Raw genomic sequence first — 24205 nt, forward strand, 5'->3', positions numbered from 1 at the left:
ATACATACATACATACATACACATACATACATATATATAGTATAAATTTTATAAAAATATGACATGATCTAAACATAGGAAATTGGAATTAAAATTTGCTACTTAACCTTTGAAGAAAGGGGGGAAAGTCTAATCAAGTGCAAGCTAAAAGTTTCATCTTAGTGGAAAATATTCAAATTTTTGAATTATTTCAACTCGTTTAGTGGAGTAAATAATTTCACTATGCCTTAAACCCTTTTCTCCTCTTTTTTTCCCTTCCTGGAATTTTTAATTAAGCAAAACCAAAGCCACCATATATTGATAATCTGGAATTTTTAATTACTCTTTTTTTCTTTTTGAACTGTCATTCTTCTTTTGGTCATAGAGATTGAATGATAAAGATATAATTATTCGTCCCGTTTCATTTTATGAATAGTACATTACATATTTAAAAATTACAAGTTTTAAAAATCATTCTTTCCTTATTAAATTTCACGCTAAGTTAAAACTACGCCACATAAATTGAAACCAAGGAGGTGACAAAAATATGATTTTGTTGAAATGAAATTAATATTTTAGAGGAAAGCAAAACATAGAACTTAATAGAAGAATTAGTTGGAGATGCTGGGATAAATTAAAATTTGAAAGGAAAAATAATATAACACAATTTTTATTCCTTAAATACCAATCCACAAACTAAACAATATCTCTTGATACTGATTCAAGAACACTAAATATCAACACCACCACACTAAACTAAAAACACAATTCTATTTCTAATCAAGCTAAACATTTTGTTTTTTCTTACCTAAATTAAAAATGAATTACAATCAATGGTGAATTTTAACTTGAACCGGAAAAGAAACCTTCCCATCACCAATCACAAAGTTATGTCCACCAGAAGCCAAAAGATTATAAGCTCTATAGTTCACCAATCCCAAATTCTTGCAAGCATTCAACACAAAATCAACTTTCTTTTTTTCTCCAATTTTCACAAAAACCTTCTTAAAACCAACCAATTGTTTAAGTGCAGCCTCAGCAATATCTTCAGGTGGAACCCAATAAACCATCACAACATCGCTTCCATCTCTATTTCCAATGTTTTCTACTTCAATAGAGAATTCAACATTCAAATCATCCCCACATTCCAAGTCGTCGATTAACACAGCAGGGCACGATGGCATGTGAGTGCCTGCAGTGTAGTTCAGATCGCGACAGTGCTGAAACTTGTTGAGTTTTATGTGAACTTGTTGATGTGCTGACGATAAGCTGTAGGTGAAATTTGTGTAGCTAAGGCCATAGCCAAATGGATAAACAGTGGATCCATTGTAAAATTTGTAAGTTCTTCCGGGATAACCTAAGTTGTCAATTGGCCTTAATGGCATGGATGTCATTGGTAACATGTCCACATAACTATTTTCAAACCATGTTAAGGGTAATTTTCCTCCTGTGAACACATATAACAAACATAATAAAAGGGATAAGTATTAGTAGTATTCAATTCAGCCCTTGAATAAAAGATTTAGCATTAAAAAAGATTAGTAGAAGCATAAAACCGGAAACTAACACAATATAAGTCTGATAGAAAGAGAGATAATTTTAACTTGAAAATAAAGAAATTAAACACGATCAAGTCACTTAAATCAATCCTAGTATATGTATAACTTTTTATAGAAATCATGCATGCACTATTACAACCTTTAAAATTTCGCAAATGACGTATTAGAACTGGTAAACTTGCATTATAAATGACTTGTTACAATTAATCAATTCTTGAATAAGTCTTAGGCAAAAAGGAAATGTGAGCTAACAGCAATACTGGAAACTAATACCATGAGGCTAAACAGCTTTTGAGCCAAAAGGTAGACAAATTAGTAATTTGTTACTCCCCACATCCGTTTTTTGGAACACCTATTAAGAAAATCATCAAAATACTTTGTTACTCCACATCCGTTTTTTGGAACATCTATTAAGAAAATCATCAAAATTGCATCAATCATAAAGGATATTAATTTTATATAAATTAAATTTCATCTCTTCCTTAAATAGGAAAAAAGAATTAACGTCTTCTTGATTTTCTGTGGAGATGACAAATAGTTTTGACCTAAAGTTTCTTTGACAGATAAAAAGGATCAAAAAGACCGTTGGGATATGACGTACCAGGGTTATGACCTCCAAAAACAACATCAGCAATGGCCCTACCACCTTCTTCTCCAGGATATCCAGCCCAAATTATACTTTTAATCTTATGATTCTTTTTTGCAAATGTAACATCAACACCACCAGCAGACATAATCACCAAAATTACTGGTCCTTTTGATACAGTAGCAACTTGATTTATGAGTTGTGTTTGATAGCCAGGAAGTTTTAGATTTTCTCTATCCAAACTCTCAGCTTCAACATCTAAATCCAATCCCACAACTATAATTGTTGCATCTGCTTTTTTAGCTGCCCTCATGGCTGGGAATATTAAGCTTTCATTCTTGCACAAAACTTCTCCACATCCTGCTTGATAGTCCACTTTGGTGTACAATGATAATCCATGTATTGGTGTTGTAAACTTGCAAGGAATACCTACAATATGAATTTAATAACATCAATCTTGAACAGTAGCGAAACCAGGAATATATACGTCCTAAAATAATAAGAAAGTATTAAAATCAACACCCAACCTTCAACATATAATGATTTTTTTTTTTTTGTATTTCAAGATATGGTTAATCAACATGTTAACTAATCGATTACGATAAGTTGGATCGGAATTTGGTGATTTTTTTCTACAGTACCACCACGTGACATGAGCGTGAAAGAGGTTTAAGAATATATACTTACAAGGGGCTTTGAGAAAATATAAGGATCTGATCATATGTGACGCCTTGAAGTATTATTTGAACTACCTAATTTGTAACTATACTACATCTAATACTATTTCCTTAAGGGGAATATTATTCAACAGTTCATATGTAACCAAAATCATTCATTTTTTCCCTATACATGCAATATAATTTCTCAGCGAGTGGGATTCAATTGAAACCCTCGGCAACACTGAGCTCCCCCCTAAGTCTAGAATAACCATATATATATATATGTGTGTGTGTATGTATGCATTGAAAGAGTTTATAAAAGTATTTTCACACTAGCTGTTAGGTCACCACAGAAGAATAGGAGCAGTGAGCTGGAAAATAAGGCGAGTAACCTGTTGTATGTAAAAATACTTTGTACTGTAAGTATACATAAGTTAAAATTTGAATGAGATCAAATATTAAAATTTTAATGTAATTTTAGTGATGATTTGTACCTGCATAATTGCCTAACATGGCTTTGGTGGCATTTGCATGAGGTCCAACAACAGCAAGAGTTTTAACCTTTTTGGAAGTCAAAGGCAAAACTTGATCTTCATTCTTGAGAAGAACAATTCCTTCTCTTGCAGCTTGTGTTGCTAACTCAATGTGTTCTTCAGAACAAATTTGTTCCTTGCCAAGCTTTTCAAATTTTGGACTACCATCAAAAAACCCTAACCTCATTAGCACAAAATACAAGTTTGTGAGAGATTCATCAATTTCTGATTCTTTTACTTTCCCTTGTGTCACTGCATTGCCAGCATAATTGGTGTAATAGCTGCCACAATCCAAATCCAAACCTAAAAATCATCCACAAAAAAGCAAACTTAAGCAATGGTATATAACATATGGTTATGTTAGAGGAGAACGAGTTATATAATTAGAGAATAGAAATAAATGAGGCAGAGATAAATCCAGGAGGTAGAGTCGGTAGGTCCAGAACGAGTGTAATTTTATTATATATGTACAAATTTTCATTTTTTTCATCATGTATTCACGAGAACAAGTTATAATTAGAGAATATAATTAAAAGAAGCAGACGAGAACCAATGATATAGAGTCAGTGGGTTCAGAATAAGTGTAATCTTATTATATATGTACAAAATCTAATTTGTTTTCATCGGATTACATATACTTTGAGCCAAAAACATTGAGTTCAATTAAATTCAAAGAATTTAGGTCAGAATTAGTGTGGTCTATTATACAATTTTTTTTTCCTTCCTATGTATATATGTAGTTCGTGGGAAGAAAAAAAAACTAGATCAGTTGAATCCAAAGAATCCAAATTCTGAATGACTGTGGTCTTATGTACAATTTTTTTTTTCTTCATATGTATACATAGTAAAGGATTTAGGTTCATAATAGTGTGGTCTTATTAAGTGTACAAATATTAATTTTTTTCTTTATACGTATCCATTGTTCGAGTCCAAAACAATGAGTTCAGTTCAATCGGACTCTGTGGAGAGGTGTGGTAGATTTACCTGCTTTTAGACCTTGTGCAACTGCATCTTCAGGTGAATCTCCTAACCATTTTTGGTCATTAAGCATAACCTCAATAGAATCACAATCTGAAACTATATACCTGATAAATAGTAAAAGAAGAAAACATTATGACAAGTTATAAATAAAGATTCTTCTTTAAACAAATCAAACTTGATAATTAAATTATTAATTACCCATGAAGATCCCAATCTCCTCTAATTTTGCCTTTTAGAAGCTTTGGATCAGCACACGCTGGGATGCCATTAATCTTATTATATGAGCACATAACACTTGTAACATCACCTTCTTTAACACACATTTCAAATGGTTTAAGAAAAGTCTCCATCATATCTTGCTCAGTCACCTTCACAAATTACGAAAAAAAAAAGAAGCCAAATTATCTTAGTAATTACATCGGACCGACCAACCGGCTACGCATAGCAGGAGCTCAGTGCATCAAATATCAATAAATTAGAAGTTTAAGACAACTAATTAATTAATAATTAATTACCCGTGCATCAAAATGGTAGCGGTCAACGCCAAGCCAGTTGTCAACGTCATAAGCCGCGTAGTGCTTGCAGCACGCTGCGACTTTTAGAGGTCTTGAGTTCAAGTCTGTGGCATACTTGGTTTCCGTACCCTCGACATCTTGTAAGCCTCTAACATAATTAGAGGCATATTTTCCAACAACAAATGGATCTTCACCAGGTGTTTCTAAAGCTCTACCCCATCTAGGATCTCTTACTACATTAATATTTGGACTCCAAAATGTTAGACCAGCATGTCCTAGGTTAAACATGGCCCTTGCTTCTGTTGAAACAGCCTACAAATTAAATTAAAGTATTTGTTATATGTACATCAAGATATAATAGCAATAATGGATATATGACTAAATTGTAGGATTGAGAAAAATTTAATTAATACCTTTTTGATTCTCTAAAGTGACAAATATTTTGGATCAAGTTTTTCTTTCTCCTATTTTTTGGGGCTAGAGTGACAACTAAGAAGGATTGGAGGGAGTATATTTTTTGAAAATAAAAGTCCAAACATTTTATCTCATTTGATATATATCGAAATAACAAGGATTTTCAGAATCTAATCCGTTCAAAATCAGAACTTAACAGTCACTAAATCAGATTTTACTAATTAAAACAAATATAGTAGAACACAAGTAGATTAAAGAGTAACAAACTAATTAAAAACAAGAAGTACTACTATTTAACACACTAGATCAAGTTAGCATCATTATCATCAAAGTGGTAAAGTCAAAAATTTCGCTAAAGGTGTCCAAAATTTAATATCTGTGTTTATAAAGTAATATTTGACCTAAACACACAATATAAATATCCAAAAAAGATGTTAAACCGACAACCCTTATCCAGCTATAGCTCCGTCCAATAACGTAGCTACCCTTGTCCAAAGAGTTAATTAACACCCGTTTTGCTCGGACATTAAATTGTATAGGCATATCAACAACAACAAAAATGTATGTGTATACATATATAATAATAATTGCATCCCCTAAAAAGTGTAAAGCATATTTTGACTCCCATTAATAAAAATCTTGACTCCGTTGCGATCATCAACACATACTACAAAGCTTCATTTTTTTTATTTTAAAAAGAGTTCCTACTTTGTCTATTTCCAGATCTTTCCAAAAACATACAAAAGGAAAAGTTGATTTAATTCAATATTATCACTTACTTGTCCTATTGCTTTCCACAATGACTCATCGAAAGAGGCAGCAGTAGTAATAACAGTTGGAAAACTTGTAGCCCCAGGGACAATATGGTCAAAAAATGAGGCTAAACTATTTGATTGTCCAACGTTAGAAATTCCATGTAATGCCTCTGACCACCACTCATATTTAGGAAGGCCAATTCTAGCCACTCCATAAGCAGTATCTCCAATTTGTCGAGCTTTTTCTGACAATGTCATCCTATCGATCAGATCCTTAACCCGAACTGCGTATGGGAGTGACTTGTCACAGTACGTGAAATCGTTCATGTCCAACCCAAGCTTGGCAAACCTCGACTTGTCACAGACACGTCGAGTTTGATTGTACGTTAGATCATTGAGGTACGTGATGGACGAATTGTAAGGAATATTTCTAGCATACATGCTTGAAATGAGAAATGAACATAAAATGGTGGAGAAAAGAAGAAAGCTAATAAACTTTGCCATTTTTCTTAATTGGTTTGAAAAGATTGTGATTTATGAAGTAGTTTATATAGATGATAAATAAGACAAATGATAATGTACATTTCAAATTTTGAACTCTGTTATATATAAGATAACGATTGTTATATGAAGATAACATTATTCTTTTTTCAAAATCAAGATAACGTTTAGTTTGGAAAATCGCTCACACGGAAATGCTGCATATTTTTCAATTTTTTTGGGTTAATGCTAGCTGGGATGCAGTGCTAAAGTCTAATTAAAAACAACGGTTATTATTATAAGTCTAACATTTTTGCCACGTTTGCTTTATTTTATTATACTAGGTTTAATTAATGAAACTCAGTATGTGCTTTGAAGTTGTGATCTTGAATGAACATGTTATGTGGTCGAGTTAACTAAATTAGAGTCTAAGTTTTGTACATTATCGACGTATAGATTTTTTATATCATCAGATTCATTTCTCGATTATAAGTAAATCTTCAAAGCAAACCTAATATAATAATTAAAAGGTAAAAGAAGAATATACGATATTACCCGGTTAAATTAACCTGATATACATATATTGTTCAACAACTGCAATATAATAATAAAGAATATATTAAGAAGTTGAGGAACATACCTGTTGCATAGAAGTGTGCATTTGGTTTTTCGGCGATCGTACATTGTTCAATTTTGATTTTTGGTTCGATTTTTTCAATTTAATTATTCGTTGTGTACAATTCAATCTGAATCAAAACAGAAAGTTATACGCCTAACATGCTTAATTTGATATGCAAGATCTATTAAATTATACAAGCATGCTAGGGGTATAATTTAATTGATTTGATAGACAATATCTATTAAATTATGGCTCTTCTAAGTATGTAATATTGATTTGAATTGCAGGATCTATTTTTCTCAAACTTCTTAATATATGCTTTATTGTCATATTGCAATTATTGAGCAGCGTATAGTTGTCAAAGGTGGAAAAGTTGTCAAAAGTGGAAAAGTCCAATTTCCTGTACCCTTTTTTTAAATTTCTTTTTACTCATTTTCAAACAAAACTATATCAAAATTAACACTTCCAAATCTGGTTCTGTTAAAAAATTTCATGCATTTTAAATTTGTGTAGATAATCTTCTATGTGACACTTTCTTTTCTCGAAGAGTTCAACTTCCTATTTTATCTCACTTCAAATGTTACTACTTACTCCCATTGCCTCCATTTCTTTCAGGTAAAAATTTAAAGCGCATTGAATGTTCAAATCAAATTATATTAATTTATCATGATTAAGAGATTAATTAAGTTCTATAAAAATATAATAATTAATCTTGATTAAATAAAATAATGGATATACAAACACATGTTATGCTTTTGTTGGTCTGGTATAAATACACGATGCTGAATAAATATTTACTCCATTTTTTGGTTTAAAATATTTGACACCATTTCATCTTTGTATGAATTTTAACAATGTAAATTTATTAAACGTTTTCAAGTGTGAACGTCAGTTTGTCTCTTTCAAAAGTTCAAAACAACTTTTCAAACACTACTTTAATATTTAATCTTCTATCATTAATATAATTCTAAATCGAATTAACATGTATTAACTTCGTGTTCCTAGCACATAAAATAGGTTGGGTGCAACATTGTTTTTGAATTTAAAAATATTTCAAAGACACTAAGAGCAAATATTTTTAAAAAATTCATTTTTAATTTCTTGCAACAAATCTTTTCCAGAATTTTAAAGCTGTTTTTTTTTTTTTTCAACGAAAGGATTAATAGAAGAGCGAGCCGCATTATTTATAATCAAGTTTGGGAAGATGGTTCTCAAGGGGCTTCGTAAACCAATAAATAGAAATTTTAGCTAAGTTATGAGCAGCAATATTAAAAATCTTGAAAATAGGTAAAAATCAACATGATCTAAAGTAGAAGACAAATGTCATAAATCTTCACTTGTAACATCCACTCTCCACGGGGCTATTACATTTTTCTTCAACATGTCCATCATGCCCAAGTTACTCTTCCGGTTCAAAAAGAGTATCCACTTAACCTTTATTTTTTGGTTGAAAAAGAGTTTTCACTTACCTAATCAAGAAAGAAATAATCATATTTTTTCAGATTTGCTCTTATTAAGTACTAAGTGACTAAATCTCAATACCTATTTAATCAGCAGTAGTTTAGTTAAATTACCTATTTTTACTTAGGAGTTAATATTTTCTTAAGGGTATGCAAATGGCTAAGTGGACACTCCTTATGAACTGCAGGGAGTAATAATTTTATTTTCCTCCAATCAATGTGAATCACTTTCTTCATATTCTTTTTAATTGCACGCGTTTTAATAATTATAGTTTTCCGAACGAACTAAATAAGAGAGACATGAGCATGAAGCAAAATCAATCTGATGCTTGCTTTCCTTGTCCCTGTGTGTAATCAGTTAATGCTCACAAATATTGAAACTATTGTCATTAGTTAGTAAGCATAATATCAAGAAATTTATCATATCCACATAAAGTGCTTGTCACGAAATTTAGAGGATCAATCAATTCATTATTCAAGCAAATTCCACCAAAGAAAAAATGTTTACTTTTCCAACTCAAAAGTTAGTTCAGTTACTACTTTTTGAAAAGAAAAAAAAATGATTTTGGGAAAAAGAAAAGAAAAATGGATTGAGTGAGATCAAAGTGCATAAATATCCTATTTTTGGACCTTCATCTAAGCCATATTTGTAATGCGTAAAAGTTCGCAAGGCTATCCACACATCGAAATAACTTCAGACATGTGGTGTCTGAAGTTTCATATGACTAGAGTTTAGAAAAAATAACACTGTATGATAATTTGAGAAAAATATTTACCCAAATTAGCCCATGTTTATTTTTTTACCCGAGCTAGCCATCGGCGACAACGATGGAGACGACGGGGCAGCGATGGAGAAGAAGGAAGCGACGAGGTAATTGGGTACGCCGTCGCCGGTTTGAACATGTTGCCATAGCCGTTGCTGGTTTGAACACGTTGCCTTCGCCGTCGCCGGTGACTGTGCACTTTCTGCTTATTGATAAAGGAATCTTGTTGTCGCCGTCACCGGTGGCTGCACCGTCGCCGTCGCCGGTGGTTGCACCGTTGCCATCGCCAGATCTAGGGTTTCGGTAAAGTGTTTATAAACACCTCTTATACACTATTATACATTTTTATACGGTAGAAGTGTGTATAAACACCTCTTATACATTATGTATAAACCCATATAAACACCTCTTGTATAAGTTTGTATACTAGTGTAAAAGTGTGTATTAACACCTCTTATACACTTTTATACAAGGTTGATACATTGTCTACAGTAGGTGTATAAAGTTGTATATTGTTGTATAATGTTGTATACCATGAAAAAGTGGCTATGCGGGTGTAATTTAAAAATATGGCTACGCAAATGTAATTTTGTATGTTGGATTGTAAATTACTGAGATTTCCCCAAAATAGTTTATGTATCTATGAGTGGATTTTAGACATTTTTGTTTGAAGTTCATGCAAAAATGATTAAAAAGTCTAACTTCAGACTTCAAATACTGTTCTCTGAAGTTATTCCGAAGAGGATAGATGTGTAGAAATTTAAAATGGTTCCCAAATTTTTTACATGGGGCTGAAGTGCACAAATAATAATCGATTTCTAGACCACCATTTAAGTCATACTAGCAGTGTTTAAAATTTTGCAAGTCTATACGCTTCGAATTCAAATATACGGTATCTAAAGTTTCAAATGTCTGAAGTTCATGCACACATTGAATTTCAGGTATCTCTGTATGAGGTTCACATAAAAAAATGTTGAAAGGCTTGATTTTAGACACCGCTTATTTAAAGTTGTTCTGAAAAATTCAGTACAAATTAAATAGCGATATTCAAATAAGAGCATCCTCAAAACTTTTACATGGAGTAAGCATATAACTCAGCCCAACCCGAAGTAAAAAGTGGTTCTGATCCGATCCGCTTTCACCAACGCATCAACGGTTACAAATTTCAAAATCCCTAAATTCCCTCCAAAAAATAAAAATTGAATTACAGATCCCTTGTTTTCTCTCCAAATCACTTTGCAGAAATGACCGTAATAATTAATACTTCCTCCATCCATTTTTACTTGTCATGTATTGACTTGACAAATCTGTTAAGGAGACAAAAATATAATGACAATTTCACTATATCACCCCTTATTACTGCTAAGTAACCTAAATCCGTCAAGAATTCCTTGAACTTGTCAACCTAAAAATTAATACCAAGGGTAAAATAGGGATGAAATAATAAATTATCTCTTGATTTTTCAAACTGGATAGGTAAAATTGGAAAACCATTTTTAGTATACAGGACAAGTAAAAATGAACGGAGGGAGTATATAATCTATATATGTCAGCTAAAAAAAAAGTAAACAATGAATCCGGCTATTTGCATAAAGATTCCAAAAAAAGAAAAGAAAATGGATTGAGTAGGCATATAACTCAGCCCAGCCCAAAATAGAAACGGATCAAACTTCAGACCCGATTCCATCAACGGTTACAAATTTCAAAATCCCCAAATTCCCTCCAAAAAACCCAAATTGAATTACAAATCCCCAAATTTTCTCCAAATCAATTTGTAGAAATGGCTTCAAAAACTCAAATTCACCCATTAAAACCTCCAAAACAACCACCAAAAAACCCTAAAAAACAATGGTCACTTAACGATTTCGAGATCGGAAAACCACTCGGAAAAGGCAAATTTGGCCGTGTATATCTCGCCCGTGAAGTTAAGGTAATTCAAAAATCAGTATATTTTCGGTATTCTCGTTTACGCATATGCACATTAGATATTTAGGGTGTGTTTGGTATGATGGACAATGTTTTCCAGGAAAATATTTCGGAAATTAAGTGATTTTCTTGTGTTTGGTACACAAGTTGAAAAATGTCATTTTAAGATCATTTGCATATATTCAAAGTAAAACACTATGTCTTTTTTGAATTCGGAGTGCAACTTCTGGTGTTGGAGGTAGGCGGGGTAGGCAGGGGGTATGGGTAGGTGGGAGTTGAGGATGGAGTGGGGTGGTTGGGTTGGGGGGTGGGTGGGGGTAGGGGGTGGGGTAAGTTGGCGTTGCATTGGTGTGTTTTTATTGATCCGGAAAATGTTTTCCCTTACAATTTTAAGAAAACATTTTCTCCTGTTTTGAGGAAAACATTTCCAAGATATTTAATGCAACCAAACAAGGGAAAATAAGAAAACATTTTCCATCATACCCACCACGTCTTTAGAACCTAGTTATTATCAATTGAAGTAAATCATCCTCAGAACTCATAAAGTTGAAATCCTGGATTAGCCTCTAATTAAATTATTTGTTTTTTTTTTTTTTGGACTATTGGTGGAGCAGAGTGGATTTATAGTGGCGTTGAAGGTGATATTCAAGGAGCAAATAGAGAAATACAGGCTGCATCACCAACTGAGGAGGGAAATGGAGATTCAAACGAGTCTTCGCCATCCGAATGTACTGAGGCTGTACGGTTGGTTCCATGATGAGGAGCGGATTTACTTGATTCTGGAGTATGCTCATCGCGGTGAGCTGTACAGGGAGCTTAGAAAGACTGGTCGCCTGCCCGAGGAACAAGCCGCCATAGTATGTCATATATCCTATTGCTTGCTCTCCTCATATATAAAGTTGAAAAGAATTTGAAACAAAAGTAGATATTTCGTTTATAGTCTTATGATTTGCTCCTGTATTTTATGTAGTTTTTTATAAGGATATATTCGTAAATTCTAGTGGTAGAGAATTATAGATTAGTGAAAATTGGAACGAGACAGGTCTAAATGGAGCGAAATGGATTGTGAGATTCTCATTGCCGACTCAACTAGCTTGCGTTTGAGGCGTGGTTTAGTTGTTTAGTTGTGAGCTATAAATTGCTTCATATCCTATTGCTTGCTCTCCGCATATAAGATGAAAAGAATTTGAAACAAAAGCACATATTTTAATTGCAGACTTTATGTTTTATTTCTGTACTGTATGTAATTTGTTATAAGCATATATTCGTAAATTCTAGTTTTAGAGAACTCCAGATTACTGAATATTGGAATGAGATGGATCCAAATGGATACTGAGGATTTACATTCCCGACTCAACTAGTATAGGATTGAGGCGTAATTTTGTTGTTTAGTTGTGAGCTTTCGGATAGTCTCATGATTTGTTCTGTACTTTATGTAATTTGTCGTAAGCATATATTCGTAAATTTTAGTGTTAGAGAATTCTAGATTATTGAATATTGGAATGAGACGGGTCCAAATGGAGCGAAATGGATTATAAGATTCTCATTGCCGACTCAACCGGTTTGGGATTGAGGCGTAGTTTTGTTATTTAGTTGTGATCTATAAATTGCTTCAATAAGAACTGATTCCCTCTCCCCCCGGACCCAAAAAAAAAGGATAGAGATTCAGTGCTTAAGTTATCTACTTTATGCCATGTAATGCAAGGTATGATCCTCAAGTAGTTTCCTTGAAAGATGGCACAATTTTGAGTTGAATTTTAATCAGTTTCTATTGTGCAGCGTTATCTTATCTTTGAATACTTCCTTTAGGCAGCTAGAAAGATGTTATTTGTGTGATCCATTCCAGTGACACCATTTCAATTCTATTTTCATATTGATAGTGCCTTGCTTATGTTATTTCTTCTGTGGTTAATGTTGAACAGTGATTCTTTTTTTTTTTTTCTTTTTTTTTTGTATTCTTGTTTTTGTGACTCCAGAATTCATCTGAAAATCATTTATATAATAATCGACGCATAATTACGTGTAGAAAACATTATTGTTAGTGTTCAACTTCTTTCCTGCCGCTTTAGGTTTTGTTCTTTGACTTTTGATACTTTGGTTGGTTCTTGTGTAGTATATTGCAAGTCTCACACAAGCACTGGCGTATTGTCATGAGAAGCATGTCATTCACAGGGACATAAAGCCGGAAAATCTGTTACTTGATCATGAGGTAATATTTTGATACTAACGGTCTTTCTTTGCCGCGTGTGCCAAGTTTTGTTAGCACCATTTCCTGGAAGAAGAAAAAGAAAGCACTATATATATGGCTAATTTGAAAGTTATATTTGTGTTTTTACTGGAGAAAACAGTTTGTGAACAATCCCACCATTTCATTTGGCAACAGTAAAATACAAATTAGTTTCTGAGGAGCAAAATAGAAATCGACTTTAATTTCCTACTTTTGTTTAGAGATAACAGTGAACACAAGGAAGTTCTCACTGTTCCCTCCTGTTGACGGCCTAAGGTCTTTTTTAACAGCTCAAAATGCCTTTAGTCATTGAAGTTTGAATTTTAAAGCTGCAAATTGACATGTAAATATTTTACTTTCATTTTGTTGAATTCTTTCTTGCAACTGCAGTTAACAAAATAATTAGACTCCCTGTCGTTTTCCTATGGTTAAGAGCCTAAACACTTTGCTAGAGATGCACATACAATTACGCTTAGTCTACCATTCATTATGCTCTCTAGAGCTCAAGATCGGCATGTAAAACTGTAAAGCCGGCATCATCTTCTTGCATTAACATGTACTGCATTAAGCTTTCAAATTACATGAATTTTTGGTTTGAATTGATACAAGATAAGTGTTTTTGAAGCATTTATTTCAAATGAGACAGAGTTAGGTTTGAGACAATGTGACTTATCCTGTTCAGCTTACATGTGAATCACGCAGGATTTGAACTGGTTATGTCCTTACCATATCACTTTCCTGTTCACTTTATACAACCAAGTTATCAAATCATGGCCATTAAATTAAGGAACCAATGTGGTGGGGAAGGTCCATATCTCTATAGATCAAACTTGAGGGTTAACTATGCTTTGGAACCTAGGTTTCCTCTTTCTCTTTAGTCCTGACAATCGAACCTTGAGAGACCATTGACCACCTATCCAGATATAGGTATTATCCTTCGTCGATAGCTTTTGAGTAAAATTCAGTCAGCTTCTGTCTTTTACAGAAAAGGTAAAAGCAGTAGAGCTTCTTGGAGCTTTGACACTTTTAGTTTGGTGAAAAGTTTTCACACTATAGTTGCCTAGGCGTCTTTCGTTCTTTCTTGATGATCGAACAGCCTATAGGACATGTCAGAACCTCTTCCTCCGTACAGTCTCGTTTCGAATGTCATTTCCTAGCTTTCTGTGATTGCATTTTCCGCTAATTGACAAGGCAGGCAATGCCGCTTTGTAGGACCTCATGCCAAAAGAAAGAATCTTCTTTTTCTGGCTACCGTTATATGGAATTCTTTCTCTTGCACTTCAATCACTGTATAACTAGTCTCAAGTAAAATAGCGAGCCTCTGATTCTTTATTGATTTTCGGCTAAAGTTGTGAATGTGTGACCTTAGGTTCTACGTGTGATTCGTCATTTTGATGATCACCAGAGTGTGCGCCATCTATCTCACTTGTTTAACATAAATTATCCTGTTCAAGAAAAAATTGTCTAGATGGTAAAATTCACCATCTTCAAAAGATAGCTAATATATTTAAGTAGTTTTAAATTTGATGTGACATCATTGCATCATTTGCATGTCTTCGACCATTATTTCATAGCATGGTCATTGAGCTCTAATATGATATAGCTGATTCAAATGTTCTTTTTCCTATGAGAAGTCATCTAGGATAATAAACCGGGAGTATATCTGTAGGTGTATTCTAATAAAACCATATAAAATGGAGCACTTAGGACGGTCCTAATAAGATTATGTATATAATGTAGCACTTAGGATGGCCTTGCCAACATGTTGAAAAGTAGTTTTATGGGCGTCCCTATTAGAACTGGATTCGATTATCCAACAACTGCAGCTAAAACCAATCCAGGAATTATTGACACACTGCATGGCAAAAGAGTAAAACATTAAGTAGATTATCACATGAAATGCAGGGCCGCTTGAAGATTGCAGACTTTGGGTGGTCTGTCCAATCAAGAAGCAAGAGACATACAATGTGCGGAACTCTGGACTATCTAGCACCAGAAATGGTGGAGAACAAAGCTCATGATTATGCAGTTGACAATTGGACTCTAGGGATCCTCTGCTACGAGTTTTTATACAGTGTGCCTCCATTTGAGGCCGAGAGACAGACCGACACATTCAAAAGGTAACTATTCCTCTGCTTCTGTCATCTTTTAACTGTTACTGGAAAATCAAGATAAACTAACTTGAGTATTATAGAATTATGAAGGTAGACCTCAGCTTCCCTTCAACACCTGATGTATCTGCTGAAGCTAAGAATCTCATTAGCCAGGTAAATTGATTAGTACTTGTCTATGCTTTAGTTCTGTAAGAAGAAACTACATAAACTGAAGGGTGGTTAGTTAAACACATACAGTGCATATAGAAAATAATACTGGTGTATATAGGTCAAAAATTACGTTTTAAAACACTTGCAAAATTTCTGGTTGCACACCTTCTTTCTGATTGTTTCCTTTCTCTTTGCAGCTTCTTGTGAAGGACTCTTCAAAAAGGCTTTCTCTTCAAAAGATCATGGAGCACCCTTGGATAATTAAGAATGTCACATAATCTGAGTCACTTCCCCAACTTGCATCGTTTAGTTAAAGCGCCCTGTATCGTGAAACTGTGAAAGTAACCGATAACATGATGTTTGTTTTTTCACCTGCTGGTGTTTCAACTCTTTTTGCCATCACATATGATATGTAAATGTAATCATCTTGATTTCAATAGTTTGTATCAGATGGAGTGTGAAGCTATGTTGGTGGACATTGATATAGTTTCCTAGAAATAGTTGTATATCATTTACATATGACTTTCTTTTGGATTTTCTATTAACTTCGAAACTAAAGTAAATGGGTACATCAAATTGATAGCCTATCAATTAGAATTTAGAAGCATCAAAACATGAAAACAATAAATTAATATAGGCTGAACACGTAGATCTCCTAAACTTAGTAAAAAAAAAGTCATAGACACTTAAACTCAGGCCATGACCTGAGACTCACACATCTTGATCACACGAACATGTTAAAATCTGAATTGACATTGATTTTAACAGAATTAACGGTTTAGAGAGGGATAGTCTTGAAAAATCGGTGAAGGTTTGAACTGTTTTAAAGATGATTGCCTAATTTGCATTAGATATTTGTTTGTTGGACAATAGGTCATAACGTGTCTAAATGAATTTTTTGACAAGTCTAAGAGGTTGTATATATTTTCAGCCATTAATACAAATCCAAACTACCCAAAAACGAAAAAGCAAGATCAAATAAAGGGTCATTTGCACTTTTGTACCTATTTTGTGCTGGGCTTTAATTTTTGTCCCTCAAGACAAATAATTTTTTTGCGGGGCATAAGTTTATATTTTCGCATCATAACATCCACAAGTATTCCCCACTCCCTTAAAGAAATTATGCCTCGCTAGACATAAGTTTAATTTTGAATGACAAAAATTAAAGACCAGACCAAATGTCAAAATGTTTGAGCTGATGGAAACTAAATTGCAACGATTACAATATTAATTCTCTATATGTTTGATTATATACCTAAGATAGAAGTATATTTTGGGAGAAAGCTCAAATGATTTCAGTTGATATTCATTAGACTTCGTGGAGTTTTATCACAGATCATTATACATAGTTGTTGTCTTGATTCTATTGCATGTGTGAATTGTGAAAGTAAGCTATGTTTTTTTTTCTTTTGGCTGAATCGAAAAACTTGCATAACTTATAGAAACTTAAAGAGTCCTTATAAAGCGGAGGTAGATCTTAACGATGCAACCTCTAAATAGTCATTGTTTAAAATTGAGAAAGTAAATGCAGGAGGAACATTCCAAAATATTATTTCTTTTGTGATTGTTGTTTTTCCAATTCTTCCAAATGCAGCCAGTTCATGTGTCACTCAGTCATTCAAAATATTTCTATAAGGTGGATGTGGTGGAGGTATAGTAGAGAGGAGATCAATTAATACATGCGATTCTAATTCCACAATGAGTGGTGTTAGATTTTTGGTAAAAGCAAGTTCTAGACCATTTAATAGACCGTGTATTTCATCTTGAAGTGCAGATCTTGTGGCCAGAGCGTTAATCATGTCTAGCTGATATCAAGTTTGGGCTCCCTTTGGACATTTTAGAAAAACTAGTATCTGGACACGTGTGTTGCACGTGTATCCCTATTTTATTTTTTTGGTGATTTTATGATACTATTATTTTTTGTGGATTATTGTGATATCGATTTGTGTAACTCACTTCTTCTTCCTATTTTGATCTCTAATGGATATGAACTTTATCGAAGCAAGTTTTGATTTTTCAGGTACTAAAATTTTTTATAGCAATTTTTTTAAAAAAAAATAATAATTTGTACTTCTCATTTCTCTATTCCGTATTGCTATAGATGAGTAAATATGCTTTTATTGCTTACATCATTTCGGTAAAAAGAAATTAATAAATGATAAATTTCTCAATCGTCAAAAGAATTCTTAATGAAATTGAAGCTTGAAAATTCCATTCTATTTTGAATTCTCTTTCCTTTTTCAACGATATCGTATGTTAATTTATCGGAAAATGTTTTAAAAGAAAAAGCAAGTTTTTATTTATTTATGAAATTTTAGTATAGTTTTGATGATTTTGAGGATGGAAAAGAGTAGCTTTAGAGTGGAGTTGTTGGCTATAAAGAATATGATGTTCCAGTGAAAGAAGAAGAAGAAGAAGAAAAGGTAAATAGTCTTTCCTAAATTGAATGAGCGAGGATGCAAGAAAGAAAGAAAAAGAGAAAAGAAAAAGGGAAAAGATAAGGTAAAAATTAATCAAAGAGATTTCGTTTGTGTTTCTTCCCTTTTATTATTTCTGTAGTAGACGCTGTTGTTGATGCATTTTCCTTTTCAAAGAATTTTAAAAAGGACAAAGAATTAAAATGTAACTCTTGAAAGGTAGTGAAGAGAAGTTAGAAAGTTGAATACTAATATATTAGATATGAACAAAGAAAATCTATGTTTAAAATTTATACATATATCGACATTAGGAGATTAAAATCCGCAAAATAAAATGAACAATGAAAAATATGTTTAAACTATGTCCACCTGTATAGTTTATATTATTATATAGAATTTGAGTAATTCTAGAAGATTAAAACCTTGTATTGTTAATATATTAGAGAAAAAAATAAAACAAAGTGAGAATAATAAAATGCTTTAGAACATAAACTCTAATCCATTTGAATTTGAGACTAAAAAAGATTTTTAAAGTTAAATTATTCAATATTAAAAAAAATATTTCATAAATTCAATAAATCACGCAAAGCGCGAACCAATTTTCTAGTGTTGTAGTAACTGAGAAATGCATCCGTCCAAGGATTGATTTGTTTATCTTATTTCATTTAATGGAACATTATTAGTAATTGAAAGGTAAAGTTACTTTATAGTATCAAAAAAGTAGTGTCTAATCGAATGGCAAAATGGTAACATAACTTTTAAATGGTAATTTTGTAAACCAATTTTTAACTATGGGGTTTTCCACTTTTAGCATATTATTATTAGAATATTATAGATATGATAAGTGATGAATGCATGAAATTGTAACCTAAAGAATAGGAAAGAAGTATAAATGAAATTTAATGTAACAGAGGATTTAAAGGAGGAGAGGAAATTGAATAGGAGAATGAAAGAAGATAAAGAAATGGTGAAAGCATAAGAAAATGGATGAAACGTACGGTAAGACTTAAGAGGATGGAACGTATTGGGACTATTTGTTTCATTAATGTGTGATATTTTATTAGGCATTAAGCAGTTTAATATTTCTATTTAAGATTTAATTAATTATATGTTTTATTACATTTTAATTTATAAGCGGGCAAAATGATAATCTAACTTTGAAGTTAGGAGCTTCCCACTTTTAGTATAATAAATAATGTGTTCCAGGTTGTCTGTTGAATGGCAATGAGGACATTGGTTGGAGTTTAAGATTTTTATCTTTGTAAGGTATTCTGCAGTAGACAACATTTGATTAACTAGTTGGTAGAGGAAGAATCTTATTTTATTGAGACATAGCTGCTTCCATATCTAACAATGATCAAATTCTGAGGGGTAGGTAGTAGTAGATCGTTATTCCTGGTAGATGGTATAAGTTTCTTTAGTGTGGAATATCCCTTGTTCCTCTGAAGTCAGTAGGAGAGTCTTCACTATGAGAATTCAAGGGGATGTAAGTGTTTTTTATTTGGTTGATTATAGTAGCAGGGAGATCAAAATGGAGGTTTGAGAAATCTCAGTTGCAGTCTTTGATGATCTCACTTAATTTATAGTTTGGAAGTTTGTTATCAAGAGGCTCCTGAATTTGTTCATTAATGATTTTGTTGCTGCTAAGCCACTTATCATGCCAGAAGTCGATGTGTTCCCTAGTGCCAATGTTCCAGGCTATCCCTTTTCTGTAAGTTTTCATAGCTTTTGCAGTGTTTTTTTTAGATATAGGAATCAGCTGGATTAGCAGTTTATCCTGAATTATTTCTTCTATTTTTGGTATTTGGACATAAGTAGTTTGGCTCAGAGGCTTTCTCTGTTATTGTGGGCTCTCTAAATAAGACTAGTTAGGAGGAAGTGGTTTTTACCAGCAGCACTGGTACAACCCATACCCCCTTATTTTTTGAAAGGGTGATCTGGTCCTTGTTGATTGGGTGGATTTTTTTTTTTTTTTCCAGCAGTTGTTCCTCATATGGAATTTCTTTGGATTCTATCTATTTGGTTTCTAGTTGGTGCTGGGAGGAGATTTAGCTGCATAGAGTGAACTGGAATGGCATTAAGGACAGTTTGGGCTAAAGTGTGTCTTCCAGCTAAAGAAAAGATTCTAGCTTTCCATCATTTTAATCTATTGTTCATTCTATCTATGATGTATTAGTAAATAGAAGTTTTGGAGTGCTTTTTGATTATGGGGAATTCAAGGTATTTCCCAAAATTGGTTAGAGGCCCAACGTTTAAGTAAGCTGGTGATACTATTAATGGTATCAGAAGGGACATTTTTAGAGAAGATGATTTTGGACTTATTGAAGTTAATTTTTTTACCAGGATGTACTGCTAAGCTGTTGAAGGTGTTAATGATAGATATAGAACTTTTAATGCTTGCCTAGGCAAATAGGACAAGGTCATCAGCAAATATTAGGTGGGAGAAAAATGGTTCTTGTTGGTTGATTTGGATGGATTGCCAGTTGTAGATATCAACCTCAGGCTCTATAGTTTTAGAGAGAACTTGCATGCAAATGATAAAGATGTATGAGGAGAGAGAGTCTCACTGTCTTATGCATCTAGTTGGTTCAAAGTATTCAGTAAGGGTGCCACTAATAATAATAATAGTAGTTCTGGTAGTAGTGATGCAGCTCCTGATTAAGAATGAGGCTTGGGGGAAAGTTCAGATTTTTAAGGAGCTATGGATGAAGGACCACTCAAGTATGTCAAAAAAAAAAATTCCAAATCAATTTTTAAGAGTAATTTTGCCCTAGCCTTTGGCAGGGTGATGTCTTTGGAAGAGTACTATAATAACATTATCTGCTGATCTTCTTTTAGGAATGAAGGTGCATTGGTTTGGGTTGATGATTTTGTCAAGGTGGGGTCAAATCCTATTATGGATCTTAGTAATAGTTTTGTACCCCGCTGTTGCATAGATTGATAGGTTTGAAGTGGGTTATGCTAGTAGGGTTTTTGATCTTGGGATTGGGGTGACTATGATCTTGTTTAGTTCAGGATGTAAGTTGTTAAAGCATAGCTTGCATATGCTACTTTTTGTGTCAGACCAGCAATCCTAGCAGTGAGGTTTTTTTTTTCTTGTAGAAGATGTTTTAAAAATATCCCAATTCCAATGGGTGATGTGTTCTGTGAAGGTTCTAAGGGCAGCATGGTAATTGCAATTGTTTGCCCAGTGTTGGTTAACAATATTTTTAAAATTCGGATGACTTAACACATGATCTTAAATCTGAATCTATTAGAAGGTTTTCCAATAGGTTTGTCAGTATTTAAAAGTATTGGACAATGGTTAGAGTTAGGGGCGGAAATGACAGTGTATATTTAGAGTAAATTTTCTGTGTTTATGTACATATATTAACTTTTGAACACCCTGAATAAATACAAAAAGGCTCAAGTGATTCAGTTGTAGGTAGGTGAGTAACAGTCATGTCAGTGTAATGCTGCAACCAGAGGCCTTGAGTACATTCTGCAATACATGCTCGAGGATGTTTGGAACCCGCCGTTCTTGGTTGTTGTTGAAGGGATTCTCCTCTGGTTGGTTCATAGGGGATAATGGTTCCTCCAATGGTATCTCAAGCACTACTTGCTCTTCCTCCTTGATGTTAGTTGTTATGCATTTATAAATTTTGTTTCACTATACATAAGGTAATAGTGTAATTAAAGTTTGGTGATAAGAGAATCTAACACGTCATGCATTGATCATTGCCTAAAATATTAAGGGGCCATTTGGTATGATGGATAAGAAAAAATAGTCCCGCGATAAAAAAAATTAGTACCACCATATTTCTTGTTTGGTTACTAATCCCTAGGATAAGTTGTCCCATGATTAAAAATAGTATTGAGATAAGTTATACCTTGCAAAGGGTGGAATAACGATCCCAGGACTAGTTATCCTAAGATAAAATAATAAAAAGGACAAAAATAGCCCTGAGGTCTCTCAAACCCTTTTTTTACTAATTAAGGTGGAGGGTATTTTTGTAAACAAACTATTTTTTTTTTAAAATTATGTAATGCATGTTACTTTTAATACAACAAATCAAGCAATCAATAAGAAATAATATCAGAATAACTAAACTCAACATAAATAATCCATATATAACTAATCTCATCATAACTTGTCTTCAAACCAAACGACCCCTAAAGTATTTATTACATATTAATTACTTGTCATAAATATTATGATATATGTAGATTGCATTCCTTTTTACTTGACTAATCTTGGAAGAACCATTACTAAAATTTACAACTAAAGAAGGAAACAACTTAACATTATTTCTACACATGCTAGAGATACTTGGGTAGATAATAAGGTATAACAAAATTGTGTTTATTCCTATTTTGCTTGAATGTCATTCCTATATATATCCACTTGCATTCACTTCAAAAATCAGAACAACAATTATTGGAGAAATTAAAATGACTTCTTTTTTTCCTTCATACGTCCTTCTTTTAGTACTTGTTGCAAACATTTACAATTTCCAAACCTCTTTGTGTACCGTCGCTGAGGACGAGGCATTAATAAAAGGTATATGTAGACAAGTACAAGATCCCACATTTTGCTTAACCGTTTTTAGACAAAATTTACATAATCATCCATATATCCCTACTGATGTAACGCTAGTTGCTATCAACCAAGCATTACACTTTGCTAACAACAATCGTGTCTTCATAGAGGATTCTAAAGCAAAAGCAAAAGACAAAGAAACCCAAGACTTGTACGCTATTTGTGATGTCGGCTATGGATTCTTGGTAACCGAGCTCCAAGATTCCATACAATCATTAGCTAAGAAAGATTATACTTCCTTGGAAAATGCACTTTTCAAGTGTCCCAAATTTGTGAGCGATTGTCAGAATGCACTTGGTAGCAAGACAACGCCTGATATGTTAGGAAGGAGTAGGAGACAGTTTGATCTTGTCTTAATGGCAAAAATTGCTGAAGGCCTTATTAAGCAGTAGATAGTTTAAATGATTGTTATAAATTAACTTGTCTTTCTTGAAATTTCGTTTATTAAGAGAAAATTGCTCTTCCAATAAATCGTTCTTATTTCTCAAGCGACTTATTACATCATGTCTAAGTTTATCATTTTCGTTTCAACCTAAACAGATTTGTATAAAGTACTTTTAAGACTGTTTTTCAATTACTCATTTATTGCATTTACTATCTTATAGGCAAGGTATAAGTTAAGTATGAGCCTCAAGATATATCATATTAATAAAAGAATGTACACCAAGATGTTAGTCTCAAGTTGTTATTTAAACTCATGTAAATAAGGAAAGACACAAGGAGAATTGATCATGACCCTTCATTCGTCTTTTCGAGACCCTTGATCAATGTCGTACGCAAGATTTCATATGCTGATTCGAATAGAGATTGAGAATAAGTTTCGACATTGATCTTTTTTTGTAGTAAGGTGAATTGGGTCGCACCCAGTGACACAATCACATCGAGTGAAGGATGATCAGTTGAACATCCTTCATCGGAAAATTACACCTTTCTATATATATTAAACCAATAGTATCCTTAACGAAATTCTTAGCTTCGCTACTAATTAAACTAGAAGGGTTTTCCCCACTTTTTTTCTTTTATTTTCTTCTCCGAAATGCAACCTCAAAACAATGTTGATTTGAGGCTGCCTTCTGAAAAATTGGATGCACAAAATGATGCTATTGTTTGTTAGCACTTCAAACGTTTTCTTTCTAAAATTCTAAATCTACCTAAACACAAACATTCCAGTTTTGATAAAAAAAAACCATTTAATATTATAATACCACCAAGCAAGTCCCAAATGAATTACTTTCTAGGATCCCTATGAATACTTCCACTTATTTTGCAATTATCCTTAGTTTGGATGATTGAATATTTCAACTCCTGAGAGGTGCTTAGAGTTTCTAGTCCTACTTATAAACTCTAGTTCATATAATTAATTAAGGTGTGTTTTTAGTGGTGATTTCTCCTGCGTAGTAGTTTAATGATTGAATTTAAGTAATTTATACAGGTAAACTTCCTTAACATGTGAAATTTTAATCTTATAAAACATGTGAAATTTGTAAT

At 33.0% G+C, this 24205-nt stretch overlaps 2 protein-coding genes across 3 annotated transcripts; one reads left to right on the top strand and one right to left on the bottom strand.

The window, feature by feature from the left end:
* Positions 1-664: 664 nt before the first annotated feature.
* On the bottom strand, positions 665-6507 carry LOC132060322 (beta-xylosidase/alpha-L-arabinofuranosidase 1-like). Its single transcript, XM_059453315.1, has 7 exons — positions 6006-6507; positions 4813-5124; positions 4496-4665; positions 4301-4401; positions 3278-3619; positions 2140-2553; positions 665-1426 (listed from the first exon to the last, which is right to left on the bottom strand). The coding sequence occupies exons 1-7, from the start codon at positions 6483-6485 to the stop codon at positions 810-812; spliced, it is 2436 nt and encodes an 811-aa protein (XP_059309298.1). The 5' UTR covers positions 6486-6507; the 3' UTR covers positions 665-809.
* A 4511-nt stretch (positions 6508-11018) lies between these two features.
* On the top strand, positions 11019-16247 carry LOC132060323 (serine/threonine-protein kinase Aurora-3). Of its 2 annotated transcripts, XM_059453316.1 has the most exons (6): positions 11020-11234; positions 11845-12087; positions 13344-13439; positions 15363-15577; positions 15652-15724; positions 15919-16247. In XM_059453316.1, the coding sequence occupies exons 1-6, from the start codon at positions 11085-11087 to the stop codon at positions 15997-15999; spliced, it is 858 nt and encodes a 285-aa protein (XP_059309299.1). In that variant the 5' UTR covers positions 11020-11084; the 3' UTR covers positions 16000-16247. The 2 variants fall into 2 exon arrangements, with proteins under 2 accessions (XP_059309300.1, XP_059309299.1); XM_059453317.1 differs by lacking the exon at positions 15652-15724 and having other exon boundaries at positions 11019-11234; positions 15931-16247.
* The last annotated feature ends 7958 nt before the right edge of the window (positions 16248-24205 follow it).

Source organism: Lycium ferocissimum, chromosome 6 (genome assembly GCF_029784015.1).
Source record: "Lycium ferocissimum isolate CSIRO_LF1 chromosome 6, AGI_CSIRO_Lferr_CH_V1, whole genome shotgun sequence".
Lineage (NCBI taxonomy): Eukaryota > Viridiplantae > Streptophyta > Magnoliopsida > Solanales > Solanaceae > Lycium > Lycium ferocissimum.